We start from the raw sequence: 21,046 nt of genomic DNA, 5'->3' as shown, positions 1-21,046 counted from the left end.
AGGTCTTTTGGCGATGCTGGGACAGGAGAGGCCTAGGAATGGGAAGGAAGTGGCCATGGCCTTAATTAAGGTACAGCCCCAGCATTTGCCTGGTGTGGAAATGGTAAACCAAGGAAAACCATCTTCAGGCCTGCCGACAGTGGGGTTAGAACCCACTATCTCCTGGGTGTGAGCTCACAGCTGCGTGCCCCTAACCACACGGCCAACTCGCCCGGTGTGAAAAAATTACTGGAACTGTTGTTCATGTTCACAGAAATACCCTACAACACTAAAAGTAATACGGTAACATGCGTATGTGGCACTATGGAAAGAAACATTGTGTATACACTGCAAAAAAGAAACAGAAATTATACAAAAAGTATCCGACCCTTTCATCACGCCTCGGACTTCTTTCCATGCACCAGACACAATGAACCTAGGACTCTCCGTAGCCTCACCAGACTCACTGTCGGTCTCACTACTGCCGTCATCACTATCACCGATTACCAACTCTGATCCACTAGTCATATCACAGAGAAAATCACCATCATTTTCCTCCGTGTCATCGTCTGACATACTTTCGGAAAGCCACTTAGAAATGTCGTCTTCGATTTCCTTTCCTTCGGCTGCGCACTAATTATGTCCTGAAGTCACCTTGTGCAGTGTAAATTACGATTTTAAAACTTATATGTGATTAAAGTACACCCACTTCCACACACAAACGATGCAACGTACGAACAGTACACTAGCGGATGGGAAGAATGGCATGACCCGGCAAGACTCGCGCAACTCGTGCTATTTAAAGCCGAACATGGCAGCGTAGGGGTTAAGAAAGGATTTTATTTTCCACCTAATAAATACCTTATATGATTGTCATTAATTCATTAAAGAAAAATTCTTTCTGGACTAGTTTTGTTCAGTTATACGATCATGTTCAACAGTTTTTCCTACAAGATAATATCTAAGAGAGAGACATATCAATCTAATATGCAACTTAAAATGTCCAATTATAAAGTCAAATAGGTATATGAAATCTTTCAAAGGTTAAACACGCTGAGTCAAAAATTACATATATTTTATTAAAATCTTGATGTTATGTGCATAGCCTGTGATTATATACAGTTTTGAATCTTGATGAACCATTAGTAATAAAAATAACACACTCAATCAACTGGACAAGTATAAAAATGAGACACACACATGAAATTTGTGGATCTGCAACAATGCAGTCTTCTTTGAAAGTACAGTACTGCTACATTAATCTAAGAGATATCCTGGTGTTGAGAGTAGTAGAAAACATACTTGCAATTGAAGAGTTCATGAACATTTTAGAGTTTGTTTTGAATAACAATTATTTCACCTTCAACAATATAATTTATAGACAATATGGTCTTCCCATGGTTTGTCGGCCTCAGGGATCTTGGCTGAGATTTATATTGATTATGTTGAATACACAGCTATCAGTAATATAAACAGCATTGAGTGTTGGCTGAGGTTTGCTGACGATGTCCTTGTAGTGCTGGACGAATGATCAACTAACAGTGAAATGATACTACGATCACTTAAGAACGTAGATCCCTATGCCAAGTTCACATTAGAAAAAGGAAATAATAATTCCATCAATTATCTAGATTCTAGACCTGTACAATACCCAAGAGAACCATCTCACTTTTAAAATGTTCAGAAAACCCACGCAGACTTCCACCACCATTAGGGCAGACTCTATGTACCCCAACTCTCACGAGAAGGCATCAGTCATATCACACTGTGATCAACAGAGCTTACAGCATTCCCATGTCCAAGTCAGATCTTGATATAGAATTAAATACAATCCGTCAAATAGCGTTAAGCAATGGCTGTAGTCTTCATTATATCAGTAACCTCATTAATAAAATTGGACATAAATTTAAATCCAACCTCATTACAGAATCCAAACTGCAAAGAAAGTATGCCACGTTTTCTTATAATAATAACAGCATCATATTACTAACCCCTTAAAGAAATACAATATTCATGTAGCATTCAGAACTATCAACAATAATTATCGTCTGTATCAACAATAATTATCATCTGTATCAACAATAATTCTTGTCTGCTCCATAATTCTAACCCCATAAATGCATTCAATAAATTTGGACGTTCGGGAATATACAGATTGTAGAACCTCCTGTGTAGGTCAAACAGGGAGGAACTTTAATGTCCACTTTCTTGAACATGTTAACGCTATCAAACACAATAAATTTTCTGCTATGGACCAGTATGTTAAAGATTTAACCATCATTTCACTAACATCCAACAGGACTTGAACATACTCAGTTTCAGTTAGAAAGGCCCCCTTCTTAACATTACTGAGAAGTATTTAATTTTGCTTGACCAGTTTACCAATCTGACTTTCAGTATTAATGAAATTTCCTAAAACACTAACGTTCGTTTGGAGTCTATAATCCCCGTAGTTGCCAAATATTATGACAAAACATTTAATAAATGTCGGGGTCACCAGTAATTTTTCACACAGATTCCCTCACCCCTCTTCCCTGTCATTTCCCCCTTCCTTCTTCTCCTACCCCCCTCTCCCATCACCTTGAACCTAAACCTCCACCAAGCCTTCACAGTACTAATAACTGGTGATCGTTGTGCTCCTGCTGGTGCGTTGAGGGGTAAGTCTATTGTTTTCATTATTTTTCTGTCTTCGTACTTTTTACACCTTTGACTTTTCTAAGATACTATTTCTATTTCTTCTTCTTCTGCTAAATATCTCTACCACATGGTCCTACACCTGGAAATGACTTTATATTATTTTCAACACTAGGATATCCGTTAGATTAATGCAGTAGTGTTATGCTTTCACAGAAGACTGCATCTTTGCATGTCCACAAATTTTATGTACATGAGCATATTTTTATACTTGTCTAGTGGATTAATTGAGTGTTAGTGTTGTTATTTTTATCATTAATGGTTCATCAAGATTCAAGCCTGCACATAATCACAGATTATATATACAACATGAAGATTTTAATTGAATGTATATAATTTTTGACTCAGTGTGTTTAACCTTTGAAAGATTTATTTTAATGTTCCTATTTGCCTTTTTAATTGGACATTTTACGTTGTATACAAGATTGCTCTCTCTCTTAGATATTTTCTTTAATGAATTGATGACAATCATAACGTATCAATGTATTGATTAGATAGAATGTAAACTCCTTTCTTAATAAGAAATAAATTCAAAGTAACTACTAAAAGTCTTCCACGCTGCAGAGTATGTGTCTGCAATGTTCTGCTGTTTCTCAAAATCTATTGCACACATTTTGTTACAATTTTCCATGTTTGTCTATTCTATGAATGATTACAAAGACAAATTCCCTGAGTGGGAAGCTGTGAATTAAAGCTAGTATCAAATAAAACTACATGACAGTTTGCTCAAAAAGACCTCAACATGATACTGCATGATTCAGAGTAGTTGAATCTCCAACATTTGGATTCTCTTTAACAATCTTAAATTACAGTTGAATCTGAATTTGGGATTGTTCCATCAACTGAAATTGCATACTTAACCCCTACAACTTCTAATGTTTTTTAAATTGAAGTCCTGTGTTAAGAAGGAAGCCATACTTTAGTGTTGACACAATTAAATGTTACATTTTAAGTTACAAATTGAAGTCCAGAAATATAACATCTTGTGGAATAAAATCTCATTGTTTGCTTCCTAAATTAAATTCCAGTTAAACAATAATATTTGTAGTTGTTACTTTGGATTTGAGAGTGCTCAGATTTTCTTTTTGGATTAGTTGTATATTGTGACGTATAAGAGAGGGCCATTAGCATTAATACTGCCTACTATGACATTATCAAATTCATTCATTAATGAATGTGTATTTAATGCATAGAGTTTAATAGAAATTATTATTCTCTTCTCGGTAACTTTATGATTTCAGGAAGTATTACTTCAGAGGGCACACCCAGTTCACCTGATACTCGAATCAGTCAACAAGATTTATTAGGCTATGCAACTTTGCGTTCCCTGCATCGTTACCGTCGACCTGTGTACTCTGACTCAAGCTCCTTGGCAGCAGAAGAGCTTCTTGGTTTTGATGATCCATGTGCTGGTGTATCTGCCCGTGCTATTGAACGTAATTCTGAAAGACAGCACCAAAACCCAATGTAAGTTTTACTGCTTCTATTGCAGTAGCAGCACAGTTAACCCTTCTTATTTATTTATATATTTACTAGCTGTAGTACCCATCATTGAAGGGACAGTCACTTAGCATGTACATGATTACATGTTTTTCCATCCCTCATATTGTTCCCCCGGAGTTTTGAGACACATTAACGGGCATGCCTCTACTTGTAAGTGGCTTATGACATACTAGCTTCCTTGCTCTCTAAGGCCCTTTGCTCTTTCATATTATTTTTCATTATTGCTGATCTTGATTTGATCTCCCATATAAAACAAAACCAGGTATAAGGTTAATATGAAAAATCTACTGACAGATATACAAAGCCTTTAAAAGGTTGCTGGAACGATCTTCATGGCAATTCTCTTTACAATCTATAGAGTTAGTACCTGCTCTTGGACCTAAACTTTCACACAAATGCCACTGATAGTTCCCTTATATTTCTTCTGTATCTGGAAAAGGTATAGAACAAAAAATCACCATGAGTTATTTCCATGTAAAACCAACTGTAGGAGAGATACATTGAGTTTTCTACTTTAGGCCCATTTCGAAGATCCCCCTCCTGATAGAAATTTTTTGAACAAGTTCATATTCAACCTTATTCTAGACTGAATACAGTAAAATCTTGTTAAGACGTTTCTGCAGGAGACAAGGAAACAGAATGTGTTAAACAAGAAAACGTACTATTGAATACACAAATAAAAACTATCAAATAGGGATATGGAAACACTAGACACAATTTTTTCTAATATGAGGGCATTTTACATCATGTATCAGTAGGTACAGTGAGATTATTTTTACCATTTCTAAAGATCAGAGTATTAAAAGGTGTGAAAAACACGAGAGAACAAATATTAAACCTTTTTCCGCTGGGGCTTATAAAGTAGCAAATGCACTGAAAGGTGTGAAAAACGCCAGACAACAAATACAAAAACATATGTATGGGGGCCTGCAGAAATATGCAGATCACACTCTTTCTAAAACACATGTTAGTAGAAGCCTTTTATTTCAAACCAGTGGGTTATAAAACGTTATTTTCTGGTCACACTCTTAGACAATGAATTGGAGGTTACACTCAACCATAAGCAACCGTGAGAGAATGCTTTTGGCCACCATTTTGGTGATCGAGTTGAAACTGTGAATTAACAGTAATACATCTATGTGTGCTTAAAGATGCAGATGCCAGTCCACTTTGACAGATTTTAATTTTATCTCCATTAGTAAGGAATTTCATGACTTGTTCCGTATCCATAACTAGGCTATCACAAGACAGATATGCACCACACTGGTAAACTTCATATGATTATGTTCCTAATCCAGATGTAGGCTGTCATGCAACAAATATTCGCTACCATTATAACTTGTTTAGTTCAGTATTAGTATTGAAGGTGGATTATTAATTTAATTTTTAATTTTGCATATCTATGGTGTAAGACAGCACCAACAAGGGAACCATTCTGGTTCAGACTGAGTGATTACAGAGAAACTTGATGGTATAAACCAATTAAAGTATATCTCATTTTATTGTACTGATCATTTTGTGACCAAATCAACAGTAACCACCATCCCTCTACTGTTAGATGAAAGCAAACTGTTAGCAGGAGACTGCCACGAACCTACTACGCTGGCGTAGCAGGGGGAGAGGTGATACTCCCACGTTGCATGTCCCAGGTGGCGGATAGGGGCGTCCTAACCGGCTTGCCGGCAGACTTGAGGGAAATAAAATACCCTACCTCTCGCGGACCAAACACACTACCCCCTGCGGGTGGGGGGACGCACATGTAGAATACACCCGCGGTATCCACTGCCTGTCGTAAGAGGCGACTATAAGGGGCCCAAGGGGCTCTAAACTTGGGAGTGTGGATTGGCGACCACGGGGCCCTTGGCTGAGTCTTGGCATTGCTTCCACTTACTTGTGCCAGGCTCCTCACTTTCGTCTATCCTGTCCGACCTCCCGTGGTCAACTCTTGTTCTTTTCCGACCCCGACGGTATTAGAGCATTCGAGGCCTAGGGAGTCTTTCATTTTCATGCCCTTCGTGGCCCTTGCCTTTCTTCGTCCGTTACTTCATGTTTCGATGTGACGGATCCCTTCTTTCTTCTTTTTTCTCTCTCTCTACCCCCTGTGGGTGGGGGCCGCAGACGAAAAATACACCCACGGTAATCCCGTGCCTGTCGTGAGAGGCGACTAAAAGGGGCGACCAAGGGATGATTGAATTAGAACCATGAAACTACTTTTGATTCGTACCATCACGCAGGGAACACCATGGGTAGCCTGTACTTGCGAGTAGTACCACTATATTAGGTACAAAATAGGTTTGTGACTTGTAGCAGCAAAGAGTGGGTTCTCCTGTGGGTTTCCAGTACCCATGCGTTGTACCCATGTGAGCGACACCATGGGTCTGCATTGCCTGTGATTAGTACCCACTATGAGGAACACCACGGGAATACCGGTACCCGTGACTAGTACACCTAGGTGAGTAACCTCATCGGTTTGTGTTGGCTATGAGTGGCGCAATTGTGTGAGAAACACCATAGGTCTGCGTTACCTGTACTAAGTACAATACTTGTGAGTAGTACCATCTTGTGTGGAACACCGTGAGTCTTCGCTACTTTTGATTAGTACCCCAACATGACAAATTCCATGGTTCTACTTTACTCGCGACATGTACCATTCTGAGGGGCCTTAGACCTGGATTTTGGACCCCTTTAGACATCAAGCATCCTCGATTCAGGATTGTGCTTTATAAGTGGTCCCTTGGTCAGTAATACTATTATTTATGACCTTTTGTTTTTGAGTTGGATCCACTGTTTTTTTGTTTTTATTGTTTTTTTTAGTTCATGTCCATCCATTCATTCTTCATGACATTTTTTTTATTTTGGTCAGTGGATGATTTTGAACTTTTTGTTGTCATTTCATTTCGTACCATTAGGGGCCAATGACCTCGATGTTAGGCCCCTTTAAACAACAAGCATCATGATGATGATGAGACTGTCTACTTGTGGTGGCAGCCATATTTGGCAACTTTTACTTGGCTAAATAAAATACAAAATATCTGCAAGGTACGAAATAAATCTATGAAGTTCTATATATCTATGTAAAGCTAATACACCAAGGATTGTCATGGTGACACGAAATTACATAAATTTTTTCACTAGAAAAACGTACAGTCTGTTCAAAAGTGTAATTCCTAAATTCAAAATAATAATAAAATTTTCGATCGTATGTACACAAAACTGGAACATTTCACAAACAAACTGAGATATACATATTTTCAATAATGTAAGGTAGAGGAGGGTAAGAGTACGCATTTAGTTTATTTTGGTTAATAACTTTCTTATTACGCTATCTTTTATTCCTAAGACTGCACTACATGAAAGTAAAACAATCAAACAACGTTGGTATGCAGTTAAAAGACATTACTATTCAAGTACATTATAATAATTTATTTCAAACAATTTTTGGGAAATGCGAACTTTTGGCCGCCCTGGGCGGATAAGAGTACGCATTACTGAGGCCAAGAGTACGCATGTCAAATAATTTATAATTTTCCCTGTAAATAAAAATATTACCTTCCGTATACGGCAATAACATTAAAACACCTTTCAACTATACCCAGTGAGAAAATAAATGTCTGAAAACAGCTAAGATGTCTGGAAACAACTAACAATAGTCGCAAACAAAAGCGCATTCGCCCTCATAAGAGGAATATAGTTCGTACCACCACTCTTAGCACTCATTACACTGCACCCAGGCATCATCATTCTGCACTTCACCACACCCTGGGCAGACGTATTCCACAGTTTTAGTTTCGACCACCTCTGAAGTGAGGTTGAGGGTTTATCATAGGCTTTGGACGTGACGAAGTTAAGTTTACGCCTAGTTGAACTTCTTGCAAGTGTTCTTCCCCTGTCTTTCTTCCCAGTTTTAGATTTTACCCTCTCTTCCTTCCTACGAAGCTCTTCATCCTTTTTTACTTGTTTCTCCACGTGTGCATTTTTGTATGGAGAATCTGATAGAATTTCAGACCTTTTTCCATGCCTTTTGGTGTGAGTTTTGTTCTTGTACTTCGGCAATGGGTGAAGAGCATTGATCCTAACACTTCCATTAGATTTATCGTTTGCTGTTTCTTCGGTCGTCTTTTCAACTCTTTCCACCTCTGAGGTCACTTCCATAGCTTCTCTCTCTACTGAATCTTCTTCAAAGTCCTCTTCGGGCATTCTAACATGAGTGACCTCTGCGGGAAGAAAATCTTCCTCCGAAAAAATATTAGGGTTGAATGGGTAAATACCCGTAGCAGAAAATGAATGTGCTGCCTTTTCAATATTTATTACTCTATTGAATGCCGCTTTAAACAGCCCGGGTACCTGCATTTGAGTGACAGATCTCCCTGGATGAGAACACAACCACTTTTCCACTTCTTCAGCGTAGATTTTCTTCAAGGGAGCAAAAATGACCCTATCCAGTGGCTGCATCATGTGACTTGTGTGAGGTGGCAGGGACAGGAGAATTACGTGATTCTCTCTGCAGAAAATCACAGCCAGGAGAGAACAATGGGACACATGGTTATCCAGAATGAGGAGAACAGGGTCATCGGCAGAAGGCTTTACGTGATTAATGAAGTTACATGTGATAAATCTCATAATTAGACCGTATTGAAGATAATCTATTAAAGTTAAAAACTTTTTATTACCACCTATTCACCACTGCAAGAATAGCTCTGTGTGCATATAACCGGAATCTGAAATCATAGGCAATGTTAAATATTCGATGAGGTGGAAACTGGAATCTTTCAAGGCAGTCCGTTCAAACTGCAAAGCCGGGCTGAGTGGCTCGGACGGTTAAGGCGCTGGCTTTCTGGCCCCAACTTGGCAGGTTCGATCCTGGCTCAGTCCGGTGGTATTTGAAGGTGCTCAATACGTCAGCCTCGTGTCGGTAGATTTACTGGCACGTAAAAGAACTCCTGCAGGACAAAATTCCGGCACCTCGGCGTCTCCGAAAACCGAAAAGTCGTTAGTGGGACATAAAACAAATAACATTATTATTATTATTATTATTATTATTATTATTATTATTATTATTATTATTACAAACTTGCAAAATCATACTCCACTTTCATCAGCTGCTTTCTGGTTATTTCATGAAATCCTGAAACTAAGTCTTGAACATGTTTTGCGAGCTCACTTTCCACGGATTCATTAAATACTTTCTTGAATCGGCCGAATGTATCCGGAACAGTACCCTGCAAGGACAATAAAAATTCCTAACTGAAATTGTATTTTCCCCCATCTTACTCTTTATACTATGTCAGCTAATTTGGAGCCTGAAAGACAATACTCACTGCTTTAAATCTTTTCCGAATGGTAGCCTCATTGACTCCTATTTTCTTCGCCACGGATCGTTGACTCTGTCCATTCCTTAGAAGGACTTTTGCTGTGTCAAACATTTCCTGAGTAAAAATACTCCTATCTGTCGTCCGTTTGTATTTACCCATGATGACAATCTGAAAGATAATATTATTGATAATAATAACAATTATAATTAAGATTTCGCAAGAGAAACTTGATCGCGTTGACTACTGTAAAGAAAAGAACCTTCAAATGTGGCGCGTACTCTTGGCCGTTCTGTTCAGTGTACAGGAAAAACTTGCTAGATGGCAGAAGCGTTAGCGTTATAGTAAATTTTGACACAGTAGCGTGGAGTACATGAACACACAATTGTTGTCGTATAAAACTAATTCACTCCATTTAAACTCACTAACTGTACACTCGTATTATATGAGTAATAAAATTTACAGTGAAAGTATCCAAAACAGGATTTTACCTCTCATTCGCAGCAAAATTCACAGAGCTTCTAACTCACTTGTAAACAGCACTCAGTAAGCAACTTCCTGCCACGCTGCACCACAAAATCTTTATCAGTGCTACCAACGGTTGAATTAAACCACTACGTACTCTTACCCGTCCGCGTACTCTTGCCCCCCTCTACCGTATCTGTAATGCACTAGCAAAAGTTTCATCACTGAGAAGTATATTCTTGATAATATTAGGAAAAATGTATTGGCACGCTATCATTTGGAGGTGTGACCTTAGACCACGTTGTTATGATAGGTTGCTTTATGGGAGGTTCGTCATCACGTTCACTTTCCGATATTTGATGCAAAGAAATAGCTGATGAACATTCCAAATCTAACTCTTAATCTGTTGGTTCATTCTCAATAACCTCAAAGTCAGCTCCGTCACTTCCATCTGCCAACAAATTTCGCACTACTTCATTAATCATTTTCCATAATGAACAGAAGATGCCAATATTTAGACACACGCTGCACTAAAAATGCATATAGTCAATTAAATAACATATATACAGAAGTAAATAATTTGCAGACCCGTGAAGTTTTGTTTACAAACACTACAGAAATGATGCTCAAGCAGATCATCAGTAAACTGCACTCATTTATTTCTGTTAAATTGCGCGCAAAGAGGTTGTAAATATGAATGAAACTGAATTCACGGCTGCCATGGACATCAAGAACAACAAAAAGTAAGACTGTCATGACATCTGTTGACGAAATGAGGGAAAATATAACAACTTAATAAATGTTGTGTATTATATATTGTGTTGAATGGTGGAACATCCCTCAATTAATTGCTATTATATAAGTTATACGTCAACATGGAAATGAAAATTATAACTTACGAAATGAGGAAATTATGAGAAGAAATACGAACATTAAGTTTGGTCCCCGCTGTAGTGGCACTGTCAAATATTCGACAGTTGCCATTTCTAGAGTTAAAAACTTATCCTCTTATAGAAGAAGGAATACAACTATTAAAAGAAAGTATCAATTCAGTTACTATTATTAACGTATCTTAGGCTAGACTAAAATACTGTATTTACTCGCATTTTAGACCCCCCACCTTTTTTTCCCCCACTTTTACGGCCAAAAATTGTAAATGGGAGTCCAGTATGCAATAACCTCAAATTTTGTGCAGTGAACACATGACTTCTAGGCTATAAAGAGCTATAAATTATACATGTAAACATTCTACACTATTCTTTAGTCCGCCTCCGTAGCGTAACGGTTAGTGTAATTAGCTGCCGTCCTCGGGGGACTGGGTTCGATTCCCGGTACTGCCAGAAATTTAAGAATGGCAGGAGGGCTGGTATGTGGTTAAAATGGTACATGCAGCTCACCTCCAATGGTGGTGTGCCTGAAAAGAGCTGCACCACCTCGGGATGAGGACACGAGTTTACGTTTACTATTCTTTAACAAACGTATGAATGTATTTGAGTTATACTGGCTATTTTCGTTGGAAGGCAGTATTTCTAAATGTAAAAAGACAATAAATGGTGAACATGACTTTTAGGCCTATTGTATGAAGTACATATAGTCAATTTTAGTTACTCATGTCACATCATTTTTTTAATCTCATTAATTCCTCTGACGAGGTTGACTACAGGAAGGGCATACGGTCGTAAAAACTCACTCCAAAGATTCATCTCGCTTCATACTCGACCCCGTAGAGAAAGGGGATAAGGGTAAAATATTATCATATTATGCATATTGATACAAAAGAACTTAATGGCCAATCATTTTTCTCTGTCAGTTGAGCAGTAGGCCTACCACACAGAAAACCTGAGTAAACCTAATCACTGCTTTAATTTGAATTATCGTTTTGTGACGCCAACTTCCCTGCTACAGGCATGTCGTCATTCCAAGTGACGTAATTTCATTCTCGACTATAGAGTCTAAACTGTGAGAATCTATTCCCAAACGATTTCTGGAGATGGTCTCTGATATTCCCAGTTGGTGTATGTATTGCAGAAGCCACTCCTTCTGAATAAAGCCATGCTGTAGAAAGCACCCCCAGTGGAGGGGAGTTCCATGTACCATTTTTACTACACATCAGCCTTCTTGCCATTCGTAAATCTCTGGCAGTACTGTACTGCGAATCGAACTCAGGCTCCCGAGAACGGCAGCTAATTGTGCTAATGCACCCCTACACAGTGTGAACTTGTAGTTTCCTACTATGGATACTATATGTTATTGTGTTAGACCAGCCCCATGTTATTCGTCTCGCATCCCCATGGCAGATCTGGGCACGATGAGCACCGAGGAATAAATAGCCGAAAAAACACAACACATACACAGGCAGAAAGATAACCCTAAAAAAATGAAAACAATAAAAAAATCAGTGGAAGCTTAAATCAACCAGAGGTAATGGGGTGATACATAAATACTTACCTGTGATGTTCACATGGACCAAGTCGAAAATGACTAGAGACGAAGTCATGAACTGAACTCGAGCCTATTAAATTAAAAGGTTAAAATTTAAAAGCTACCCCTCCTATTCCAACAATAACGCTGATTAAAAACAAAAAACAAAAAGGTGTTATTAAATAATAATAAAATCAAAATAATAGATGGCCACATGAAAATCAAAAAGAGATAAAATAACCCCCAAAAAAATGGAAAACAGGCCCAGAGGGAAATAATACATGAGCTCGATACACAATTCACTATCCTTATAGCATCACACCTCCTCATAACCTGCATCACCCAACAGGTTCAATCACACATTGAATACAATTAATTAGAAAATAATAAAAGAAATTGTTACCTGGGAACAAAATACAGTGAATGTTTGATACATAGCTCAGCCCAAAGTAATAAATTAATTACTTTTCTCCATATTAAGAGGACGTGTCTTTAACGGACACGATACACGGCCGTTCAATGGGATGCCACTCAACAGTGGTTTACAACTAATACAAAAAGAAGAAAGATCAAATTTGGCCGAACCAAACATGAAGGGAAAAGAAGGTGCCCGTAGGTATGGCACCCGGGGTCTGAGATAAACAAAGCATAAGTAGGGGAATATATGTACTCACACCAAAAAAAGAAAAAAAAAATGCCAGGGGCCTCAAAAGCAAAAATAAAAATAAACGACACAACTAGGCAAAATGATATACATCCTACATACCTCGCATTCAAACACTCGCCCAAATGGTTAAAGGAGTCCAAGAAACAGGGAACGCATAAAAGATAACAGTGCTTAGTAGGACCCAAATGTAGAAGTGCGGTTCATAAATAACGTTACATGTGGATATTCAAGGCCAAACCCACACAAGATTGGGGGCCCAAATCACATCATCAATACGTCTCTCATATACAATTCAAATACCAAAACAACACAAACCATCCATGTACAGGCCCTTCCAATGCACGATAACATAGTGGGGATATCGGAGAGCAATTTGGTACATGAATAATAATAATAATAATACAGAGACTTCCACACATGAACCGTAGAATAAAATCAGAGTAAAACATATCCAAGGTACAACAGAGCTCATTCATATGATACAGACACTCAATTATAGTAAAATGCAAATCAATGTACCGAATTGTAACACAAAGAAAAACATAGCTTATAAAAACAACAGAAAGAGCAAAACGGGCCACCAAATAAGTAAATAAATAAATAAATAAATAAATAAATAAATAAATAAATACATACTCATGGAGGCAAGAAATAGTGACCAACCACAATGCCACAAGGCTATATAAAAAGACATGATCCACGAGGCCAACTACAAAAAAAAAAACAGAATGAAAAATAAAATAAATGTTAGTTACATTACCTGTACATACATGTATGTGCAAAGGCACGTTGGAAACCTCTGAGACAAAATGCATATTCTTAAAGCGTTTAAAATAATGCTTGTAAAAACAAGTGTTTGCAAACTTAGAGTCGCCCGTCATAACCCTTCCCACGAATGAAGACTTAGGAGAAGAGCAAAGGAGAAAACAAGATAGTCAAGATTGGGAACAAAAGTCGTAAAGTCACAGGATGACAAAGACGACATCTGTGATTTTCTTGGGCTAAGTTTGGGTGTACAATGAATTTCAAGAGTCGGCCATGATTACAATAGAGTAAAATAATATATTATTATTGGTCCACCTTTTCAATACAAAATGAAAATGACATAGGGACTAGTTTCGACCTAGTAATAGGTCATCATCAGCCTGAAGTAAATTAAAGCGTAAATATCGAAGAAAGACATAAACAATGTAAACACAAGTACAGTCTTTTTAAAGGTACATACCATGTGGGAATTTGAGTAGAGATATATTAAAAATAATAACTCTTCCAATTGACGAAGCACTGAGCGGAAGTTATGTAAAGTTCGGTGCACCGTATATTATAAAAGACCACTGTGCACTAAATGATGTAATAAAGAAGAAGAGTAGGTTGAATGCTGGCTTCTTCTTAGCTGTTGTATATTCGAAGAAGATTACGTCGTATTTTGTAAGGTATTGAAAGACGTCAAAATACATGGATGTTGGAAAGGCTCTTCATTTTTTGGAACAAGGCAATTGTTGCGCGAGGAGGCTTAGGAAACCAGAGAAGCGCTATATTATGTTAAAAAATAGAGATCCTTAAAAAAGTTCCGTGCGTCTTATAAATTGTGGAAATGGAAATCGAAAAAACTTGGTTCTTAAGCGATAATGTTGTTCATTCAGAGATCAATTGAAAATAAAGAATCGTAACATTGTCTTCTCAAGATGTTTATAAAGTAGAATTAATAGACGATGCGAAGTATGATACTAGGAGAAAGCTCTTCTGCTTCTGGAATCTTGAAGGACGATGGATGTTTCACGAGGTGGAATAACATATATGGAGTTAAATAAAGGTGGATATAAATTCGCAGTTCAATGCGGACCATAAATTTGATTCTGAATAAAAGACAGTAAGTTTTTTTTTCTTTTCTTTTTTTTTCGAATATACAACAGCTAAGAAGAAGCCAGCATTCAACCTACTCTTCTTCTTTATTACATCATTTAGTGCACAGTGGTCTTTTATAATATACGGTGCACCGAACTTTACATAACTTCCGCTCAGTGCTTCGTCAATTGGAAGAGTTATTATTTTTAATATATCTCTACTCAAATTCCCACATGGTATGTACCTTTAAAAAGACTGTACTTGTGTTTACATTGTTTATGTCTTTCTTCGATATTTACGCTTTAATTTACTTCAGGCTGATGATGACCTATTACTAGGTCGAAACTAGTCCCTATGTAATTTTCATTTTGTATTGAAAAGGTGGACCAATAATAATATATTATTTTACTCTATTGTAATCACAGTTCAATACGGATCTATCATTATGAAACTTATTTCTTTTAATTACTCGGCCATGATGCCGAAATCAGTGAGTACACAAGTAGTTTGTCTGTAGACTGAACCAGATAAAGACAGAAGTGGCCAGGATATGGCACACTAACCGTTACGCTGGTGGACATTCTTAACTACAAAACACAAGCATATACCATGACTGATACGTGCTTGCAATCCGCAGGCCGGACACAAAACATCTTCACACCAGTGATGTCTTAATTAAGGCCACAATTGCTTCGTACCCAGTCTTAGCCCTTTCCTATCCAATCTTCACCAAATGCCTGTCTGAGTTGGAGCGATATTAAACCCATAGCAAAAAAGAGGGGAAATAATAATAATTAGGATATAAAATAATAATAATGTTATTTGTGCGACATCATCAGAGCTGCAGTATACCTATGCTACGGAGGCGGGCATTTCTTAACTACAAAACACAGATGTACCGAAAGACTTCGACACGTGTTTTCACTGCGTGGGTCGTACGGACAACGTGGGTCGTACAGACAAAACTATTCACAAGTTTGTGTAATGTCCTCAAAGCTGCAGGAAGGCTTGTTCTCAATTCGAAGAGAAATCATTGTTGTTCTCTGACAAATTACGTTGGGGGGTCTTGTATGCAAGATTTATTTTTTTCATTTTCTTCATCTCGAAAGGCCAAGGTTGTGGGGGGGAGGGGTGTGTCTAATACAGGAGTAAATGCGGTATATCTTTTGTACTGAGCGAGTTGGCTATACATGATATAGATGTTGATTCCCATAGGGAACCTGAAATATTAGCCTCAAATGAGTAAATATATAATACCAGTATAGTTGGTCCAGTATTGTACATTATAAATTTTCCAGCTAACTCATTCCTGGTTGCCAGCATTTTGCCCCAGTGTGCTAACTTGTGCTCTCAGTTGGTAAATAGCACACCTACCAAGACGCATGGCTAGTTCCCATTTTTACACCAGTGATATCGTAATTACGGTCACAGTTGCTTCCTACCCAGTCTTAGCCCTTTCCTATCCAATCTTGACCAAATGCCTGTTGAGTTGGAGCAATATTAAACCCATAGAAAAAAAGAAGGGAAATAATAATAATAATAATAATAATAATAATAATAATAATAATAATAATAATAATAATAATAATAATAATAATAATAATAATAATAATAATAATAATAATAATAATAATAATAATAATAATAATAATAATAATAATGTTATTTGCTTTACATCCCAATAATTACTTTTATGCTTTTTGGAGACACCAAGGAGCCTGAATTTTGTCCTGCAGGAGTTCTTTTACATGCCAGTAAATCTACCGACACGAGGCTGACGTATTTGTGCACCTTCAAATACCACTGGACTGAGCCAGGATCGAACCTGCCAAGTTGGGGTCAGAAGGCCAGTGCCTCAACCGTCTGAGCCATTCATCCCGGCAGTATATAAAATAAAAATGAAATATCTTCTGACATCACCAAGTGGAGTGGCCATCTATGTTAACACGCTACGGCTATGGAGTCAAGCTATGCATTCAGGAGACAAGTGGGTTCAAGCCTCATCATCAGCTGTCTCGAGAATGGTTTTCTGTGGTTTCCCGGACACTTCCTATTCATAGCCACAGCCAATACCTTCCACCTCTCTACCCAATTACATTCACCATCATTCATTTCACCGTTATTAGATCTTTGGTGTTGATAATGGCATCTGGCCGTAAAAACAAATTGTATAATTTCATCATCCCTCATCCATAACCCTGTCTCAGGAAGCGGGATTCAGGGGTGACATACTTTTTTTTTTTTTTTTTTTCCAGTGGCAGGTGTGGATGACAGGGTGTAAAAGCTTGAAAAAGACACACCACAACTTGCTGGAGGAAAGCAATCCAAATATGTTAATAATTCACAAGTGGATCTATATACACTTACGAGGAGGAAGATCTAAATTATGCTGAAAGCTGGCATGAACAAAAATGTATCAAGCTAGACTGCAGTACCTTAGCAACTGCACTATATCATCTTCATAGAAACACTATAACAGACAAGATATAGTCATTGCGCCTGCAAAACCTGCTATGTGGCAAATTTTCATAAAATGAGTTGTGTAGCTTAAAAGGCATTTAAACCTGTTATGAATTGCGTGTTATAATCCCCTATGTGAGTACAAATCGGATCGGAAAATTGCAACCCGTTTAATGTCACTTCTTACAACTGCACCTTCGTAATCAGTTGTGTGATCTTGCAAACACTTAGCTGGTTTTGACTGTTTTGTTTGCGCCTTTTGAAACACATCATGGGTCACGCCTCACAAAGCATACAGTGGGCCAGTTATATGTTTTTCTATAATGAGAAACTTATTACTCTATGATATAAACACAATATTTTAGTCAGTATTTCACTGTTTAGAACAAAGGAATGAAGTCAGTGAAAGTAGCATTAGGTGCTTTGGCAGAAAGAGGCGGAAGTAGTAATGAAAATGAATGGATATCTGGCAGTTTCATAGGAATAGATAAATCAGATTTATGGAAACATATTAATAGTGTAGAAAAACACTATTATTGATGTAACATTTATAAAGTGATTTCACAAAACACAAGTTGATTTGTTATTCTCTTTCCATAGATCGTGACTACATAGATTAAGTTGCTGATACAATATCCCTGAAAGAAGGATGCATCAATGAATTAAATTTGTCAGTTATGAACACTATTATTGTCAGTGAAGATGCACCAGGAGATGGATCAAATAACATTGTTCTGCAAGAAGCAGATAATGTAGAAAGTGATTATTCTTCAGAGAATAGTGCAAGTGTAAATGCAGCTGTAAATTATTCTGATGGTGTTGGTGGTGGTGATTATTGTTTTAAGAGGAAGTACAACTAGGCAATCATCTTCTACGAAGAGGTGGCAGAAAAATAACCGAATTATTTATTTTTTTTTTTGGTTCAATAATCCCGCGCTGGAGTTTGCAGGTGGTAGTACTGGAAAACTCTGACCTTGAGTGATACAGTGCAAAGCACATCACTCATCTCAGGCTTCTCAGAGGAGCAGCTGAGGAAGAGGCCATGTTTGCTGTACCCAACATGGATCTCAAGTTGCAGCAGCACAATTCGATTAGATATTGTGTTCTCCTGGACAAAATTCCAACACAAACAGTGGAAATGTTACAGCAAGCTTACAGAGAGGAAGCCATGGGAAAGGCGAAAGATTTTGAGTGGCACAAACGCTTTAATGTGGGTAAAACTGATCTTGAGGATGCTCCACGCCCCGGAAGACCTTCAACTTTGAAAACCTACATCAATGTGAAATTAAGTTAATAAATTTCATTATTCGTCCGTATTGAACCAGGATTACAATTCATTAAAATTTGTATCCACCTTATTCAATACATTAAAATGTTGTTAAGATGAAATTACAACATATATTTTATCAGAACTAGTTTCAACGCCTTTTGTTGCATCATCATCAGCTGATATACATTTTAGGAAATATTGGCAAACGCATAAGTTTATCTACGTCACATAAAACCAATTTTAAAAATCATATTGATGATCTAAAAACCGTGTTAAAATTATATTGTTTCATAGTCCATATTATCTGAGACTTGCGAGTATTAAACTTTAAGTTGATGAGGTCCGATGTAAGTTGGTTTGCTTCCTCATAAATTGACGTAGGTTTAACAAGAACAACCACTGAAAACACAATCTTCTTAAAGAAACATTAGCTCAGTTTAACACTTCCTTAACCGTGATGTAGAACCGTATTAAAATAATTCAATAAAATCTTCAAGCCGTTATAATGTAGCAATCGTAGTGAGGTGGAAACGAGCAGTCGGTGCTTTAAGATGTTAACAATTATCTCATTCCCAGTTCAATGTGGACCTGAAATAATAGGAATCTAGTAAACTATCGCTTAACTGAAAAGGCAGGAATATGAAATTTCTTTGGAAATTTGGAAATGAAAATGCTTTGGAAACGTACATGATGGAGAACGACAAAGTTTTTGACAATATTCTGTTTTGGTCTAGATTTGTGGATGATACAATAGTAATTTTGGATGAACGTGTTAGAGACGCAAAGGCTACTCTAGAGGTACTTAATAACATTGACCCACAGATTAAGTTTACGTTGGAGTCAGAAAGTAATATATCAATTAATTTTCTTGACCTAAAAATCAACAGATCGGGTTCTTCTTTTGCGTATAGTATTTTTAGAAAGTCTACACAAACGGCAGTCACTATTAGACAGGACTCAGAACACCCACAGAGTCAAAAAAGCTCTACATACAATAGTTTAGTAGAACGGGCTTTTAAGATCCCTATGACAAAAACTAATTTGAATAAAGAACTCAATATAATACGTTCAATAGCTAAGGGTAATGGTTTTAGTGACTGCTTTATTGAACGTATTATTAACAAGTTCAGATACCGCTTACAAACCACTTTGGTCAAGGACAAACCCAATCATAAGGCATTCGCAATTTTTACTTATAATAAAGATATATATAGGTTTACTAATGTTTTCAAGAAACATAATGTGAAGGTTTCATTTCGTACCTGATGATAATAATAATACAGTTGTATTGCACAATTCAACTTCAGTTAATAGATCAAACCCATATACCAAATCAGGAGTATATAGATTTAAATGTAGCTACTGTGGGTGCACATATCTAGGTCAGACAGGACGAAGTTTTAAAATTAGATACACGGAACATACCAATGCAATAAAATATAACAGATTTTCCACGGTAGGGCCAGCATGTACATGATCTAAAACATAAATTCACATCTATAGAACAGGACATTGAGATTTTGGAGAACTTAGGAAAAGGAGGTTTACTGGATGTTATGGAGGGCTGTTATATACACCTGGATCAGTATTTTAATCCAAACCTTAATTTAAATGAAATTTCTGAAAAATCAAATATTCTTTTTGATTTCCTTATTGAGTTTTTTAAAAATGTACATATCCCGGACAATAAGACAGTGTTTCATATTATGCGCAATAGCTTTACTTGTTGCCTTTTATGATCACGCCCTCCGGAGCTCCAACAGGTTGGCGCCCCTCAGTTGCTCCTCCCTCTTTCCCCTAGTTCCCCTCTTCGGCCCAAACCAACCTTGGACACTTGATTGCCAACACAACACGGCTCGCTAAGCTACTCGGTGCTTCGCAAGGACAACGATCTTTTGAGGTGAGTCACTAAATGTTTGCGTTATAAGACGTAAATTTCATATTCCTGCCTTTTCAGTTAAGCGATAGTTTACTAGATTCCTATTATTTCAGGTCCGCATTGAACTGGGAATGAGATAATTGTTAACATCTTAAAGCACCGACTGCTCGTTTCCACCTCACTACGATTGCTACATTATAACGGCTTGAAGATTTTATTGAATTATTTTAATACGGTTCTACATCACGGTTAAGGAAGTGTTAAACTGAGCTTATGTTTCTTTAAGAAGATTGTGTTTTTTTAGTGGTTGTTCTTGTTAAACCCACGTCAATTTATGAGGAAGCAAACCAACTTACATCGGACCTCATCAACTTAAAGTTTAATATTCTCGCAAGTCTCAGATAATATGGACTTTGAAACTGTTACCGTGTTTTGATGGTTTAGCAGATGTGGAAAGAAGGTGCGGGCGGCGAATGGTTCTAACTACGAAATTTAAAGTTAATTTAAAACTTCAACAAAGGTTATATTTTTCAAACAGAACAAGATTTACATAT

The 21,046-nt window shown here is 37.3% G+C and overlaps 1 protein-coding gene across 1 annotated transcript in view; it reads left to right on the top strand.

The window, feature by feature from the left end:
* rictor (rapamycin-insensitive companion of Tor) overlaps window positions 1-21,046 on the top strand; it is a 540,306-nt gene that overhangs the window by 386,226 nt on the left and 133,034 nt on the right. Inside the window, exon 23 of the mRNA XM_067138126.2 lies at window positions 3,915-4,140. Within this exon, the coding sequence (XP_066994227.2) occupies window positions 3,915-4,140 (226 nt within the window). The remainder of the gene's footprint in view (window positions 1-3,914; window positions 4,141-21,046) is intronic.

Source organism: Anabrus simplex, chromosome 1 (genome assembly GCF_040414725.1).
Source record: "Anabrus simplex isolate iqAnaSimp1 chromosome 1, ASM4041472v1, whole genome shotgun sequence".
Lineage (NCBI taxonomy): Eukaryota > Metazoa > Arthropoda > Insecta > Orthoptera > Tettigoniidae > Anabrus > Anabrus simplex.
This window is presented reverse-complemented; position numbering and strand designations above follow the sequence as displayed.